This window comes from Octopus bimaculoides, chromosome 23 (genome assembly GCF_001194135.2).
Source record: "Octopus bimaculoides isolate UCB-OBI-ISO-001 chromosome 23, ASM119413v2, whole genome shotgun sequence".
In the NCBI taxonomy this organism is placed as follows: Eukaryota; Metazoa; Mollusca; class Cephalopoda; order Octopoda; family Octopodidae; genus Octopus; species Octopus bimaculoides.
In genome coordinates this window covers 17,607,254-17,611,874 of record NC_069003.1, presented here as the reverse complement: position 1 = coordinate 17,611,874, position 4,621 = coordinate 17,607,254, and the positions used below count along the sequence as shown (strand labels likewise).

At 38.5% G+C, this 4,621-nt stretch overlaps 1 protein-coding gene across 4 annotated transcripts in view; it reads left to right on the top strand.

The window, feature by feature from the left end:
- Positions 1-4,621, top strand: part of LOC106870770 (inactive phospholipase C-like protein 2) — a 196,819-nt gene that overhangs the window by 82,323 nt on the left and 109,875 nt on the right. For all 4 annotated transcript variants that reach the window (XM_052976011.1, XM_052976010.1, XM_052976012.1 and 1 more), the window contains exon 7: positions 3,622-3,734. In XM_052976011.1, coding sequence (XP_052831971.1) covers positions 3,622-3,734 — 113 coding nt within the window. The remainder of the gene's footprint in view (positions 1-3,621; positions 3,735-4,621) is intronic.

The following is a 4,621-nucleotide window of genomic DNA, read 5'->3' as shown; positions in this document are numbered from 1 at the left end:
ATATGCACATATATATATATATATTACAATATTAAGTTCTTATGATGATGATGAGGACACTGAGTTTCAATCAGTTTGATCTAAATATCATCAGGTGTCTACATAATATCATGTTGTTCAGTTACTTAGTTCTCAGTACCATGAGGCATATAAGGCTGCAATATGATCTCTCCAACCAGTTCTATTTTCTGCCACTGTTCTGGTCGGTCTCATTCCAGCTTCTCCACTTTTCTTGTCTCCTTTCCCTATCCATGGTCCTTCATCCTGTAGTTTTAGGGCACCCTGCTGCTCTTTCCGCCCCAGGCTGCCACTTTACTGCCACCACACTTTGTCGATGCATCCAATCTAGTTCCAGGATCTGCATCTTTATTTCATCACTGATCTTGTTGATGCCCATTGTCATTTCAATTGTTTCATTTCAGACTCTTTGCAGCCACTTGATAGTATCAGACTGGTACTAACAGTTAATTAAGAATAGTTAATTAAATGTTTATATAAATCCCTGGTATATCAGTATTGTTTTCTTTTAATGCTTTATTGAACTGCAGAATATTTACTGGTTTTAGCAAAATAACTATACTGCATTTTTGCATGCTGTCAGGTAGCTAAAGGTTAGTGACATGAAGGTCAACTAGTTGTAAAAGTCTATCTCAGAAAAAGTTTAGTCAACAGATGCCAGCAAGGGAAAAGTAGACAATGCCTTTGTGGACAGGAAAAGAGGGATCAGCTGGACTAGTTTCAGTCCTGCATTGGGATTTCATCAATGACTAAGTGCCCTCTCTAACTGTCTACAGAAATTGCCAGCAGAGGCAGGAGCTCTTTGAACTTTGCCCAACCTATTCTTATTCTCACAGCTATTCTCTCAGAGCATCCACCTCCACTACTAATTTGGTCACCTAGGTAATGGAAACTATCTACTACCTCTAGCTTACCCCACTGAAGTCTGTTTTCTGTACATTTTCGGTGTTTATTGTACACACAAGCCATTTTCCCTGTTAACCTTCCTCTGATATTGCTGCACTTTTTATGTGTCCAAAGCTTACACTGAGTGCATCTACACCCAGCAGTTTCTACCTACACCTTTTCTACAGATCGAACAGGGCCATCTACCTGAAGGGTTTTGTGATATGCAGGGGTTGGACAAAATAATGGAAACACCTTAAAATTTCAAACAAATATATTTTAATATGGGGTAGGACCGCCTTTGGCAGTAATTACAGCTGGAATTCTACAAGGTATGGATTCATACAAAGTTTGAATTGTTTCCAAAGGAATTTTTGTACATTCTTCAGCTAAAACAGTCTCCTGTTCTTGTAGTGATGATGGTGGAGGATATCGACTCCTTACTTGTTTTTCTAAAATGCACCATAAATGTTCAATAATATTGAGATCTGGGGACTGTGGTGGCCAGATAAGATGTTCAACTTTACTAGAATGTTCCTCGTGCCATTCAATAACAACTTTAGCTGTGTGAATTGGTGCATTATCATCCTGAAAGATTGCGTTTCTCTCCGGAAACAGTTCCACAACAATAGGATGAATTTGGTCAGATAAAATGCTTAAATAGTCTTTACTATTATTTCTGCCATGAAGGGAAGCCATTGGGCCTGCATATTTCCAAGATGTAGCCCTCCCCTCCAGATCATCACAGATCCTCCACCATGTTTAACAGTTGGAAGAAGGCAGTCTGGTTTAATTGCTTCTTTTGGCTGTCTCCACATGTATACTCGGCTGGTGGTCGGAAATAAGGTAAAGGATGACTCGTTTGAGAAAATAACATTTGTCCACTGCTCTAGGGACCAATTCTGTAGGTTTTTACTCCACTCTAAACGCTTTGCAATGTTTGTTTTTGAAAGTAGTGGTTTTCTGATTGCAACCCTCCTGTGAAATCCAGCTTTGTGCAGCTCCCGGTGAATAGTTTTTGTGGAAACTGCGTTCTCGAGATGGTCATTAAGATCTGCAATAATTTTGGGAGCTGTACTTTTGTGATCCTTTCTAACAATTCGCGTAACAGTCCAACAGTCCCTATCTGAAAGTTTTGGTTTTCTTCCAGAGTTTTGTTTCGGCAAAGAGGTTTTTCCCTCTTTCTCAAAGGCTGTCATTACTTTCAAGACAGTACTTCTTGATACACCAAATATTTCGGCTGTTTTCATTACGCTAGCACCTGCCATATGAGCACCAAGAATTTGACCTCTTTGAAAGTCCGATAGATCTGTCATTTTAATGAATTTTAATTATCTTATTCTGATGATATCTGAAAATAAACAGCAATTTTAGCAATACATATTAAGCAACACTAATAATAAACCAAAAAACAAAAATATACAAGCTTTTGACGGTTTTATAGATATTTCAAAATTATGATGCCAGGTGTTTCCATTATTTTGTCCAACCCCTGTATATATATATATATATATATATATATATATATATATATATATATATATATATATATATATATATATATAAATATATAAACAAGTAAAGAGTATATATATAAACATATATTTCTGTGTGTATTTATGCATATATGTGTGTATATATCTCTCTATGTATTTGCATTTATATATGTATGTGTGTCTCTATCGATCTATCTCTTCCCCTCCCTCCCTCTCTTTGTTCTTGTACCTGTGAAGGTGTGAAGTGGGGACATTCCTCAATGACCTGCAGTGACACTCTACTTTGAGGTCAAATGGAAATGGCTGGTGTCTGTCCATAGATTAGCATTGTTGAGTATTCAGTTATTTTTCTGGTTTGTTTATTAACAGCACAGGATTGGTGTGTGTGTGTAGGTTTAGTTTGTTGTTGTTATCTTTTAGCTCTGGTCAACTCTGATTGAGGAAATCTATTGCAAATTGGCAATAAGTTGGATTACTGGATACAGACCATCGATTGGTTATTTGAAGGGAGGTGGGGTCGGCTTTATGCTAGAAGGCAAGGATTATAGTATGAGAGAAGTGGAGTGAGACGGCGGCTTCTTGTTGTAGAGGAGTTACATGGGTACATACATTTAGAAGAGAAAGGGGTGTGGGAATGATCAGTGGGAGCTGCAAAGAGATAAATATTGGTGGTGAAATGTCCATGTGGCCCCTCAAATGTATGAGGTGAATAGAAGTGAGTGGAGACAGAGAAATGAGGAGTGTGGGTGGGTAGGGGTTTGCAAGAGTACATGGCTTTTGCATAAGCAAATGCTGGGGGAATGTCAGCGGGATGGGAGGCAAAAACTATTAAGATTGGGTAGGGTTGAAGGGTGGATGTGTGGATAAGGGATAGAATATTTATTTGTAATATAGATATCTATATCGAATGTATCTATAATTTTTATATCTACAATACATTTCAGTCAGTTTTATCTTCAGTGATCAGTGTTAGATGCTTTATTTCTGAAACGGGGACATGGGGACACGGGGACACACACACACAGGCAAATCAAAAATAAAACCAAAAACAGGAAAAACAACAAAAGCCAAAAGGACACAGTAATTGTATTAGATTGACACTCAGAAAAAGTATAAAACTAAAAAATGAGGTGTTGTCATTGGCAACGGTGATGATAGTGATGGTGATGGTGGTGGTCGTGATGATGATGATGATGATGATGATGATATGTCTATTTTTCAGGAATTACAAATGAACCGTGGTGAACGAATGCGGGGACGTTTAAATCGGGAAGAATTCATCATGTTATTTAAGGAAATCTCCACAAGACCTGAAATTTACTTCCTTCTTGTGAGGTGAGTTGGAAAAACTGTTGGAACTCTTACTTTTGTGCATGTATGTGATAAAGATATTCATTTCCCAATTGCATGGTTTCAGGTTCAGTCCCACTGCATGATACCTTGGGCAAGTATCTTCTACAATAGCTCCTGTCTCGTGTGGATTTGTTAGATGGAAAATGAAAGAAGCACATGTTCATATATATGTGAGTGTGTGTGAGAGAGAGAGTGTGTGTGAGAGAGAGACAGTGTGTGTGTGAGAGAGAGAGAGTGTGTGTATGTTTGTGTATCCTTGTCTTCACATCACTTGATAGTTGTAAATGATAATTTTTGTCATCCAAACAGTTTCATTCATTTCCAATATTCTGCAAGAACATGTCTGCCCACGGGAAAATATTACCTTGCTTCGAAACAGGTAAGGGTTAGCAACAGGGAGGGCATCTGGCCATAGATAATCTGTGTCAATAAACTCTGTCTGACCCATGCAAGTATAGAAAAGTGATCATTAAATGATGATTATGATGAATATTATAAATCTGATGTTGAGTAGACCATGACTCAAAACACTTAATACAATATAAACAGTGTAATTCCTCATTCATATATATATATATATATCATCATCATCATCATCATCGTTTGACGTCCGCTTTCCATGCTAGCATGGGTTGGACGATTTGACTGAGGACTGGTGAAACCGGATGGCAACACCAGGCTCCAATCTAATTTGGCAGAATTTCTACAGCTGGATGCCCTTCTTAACGCCAACCACTCAGAGAGTGTAGTGGGTGCTTTTACGTGTCACCCGCACGAAAACAGCCACGCTCGAAATGGTGTCTTTTATGTGCCACCCGCACAAGCCAGTCCAGGGGCACTGGCAACGATCTCACTCAAAAATCCTACGG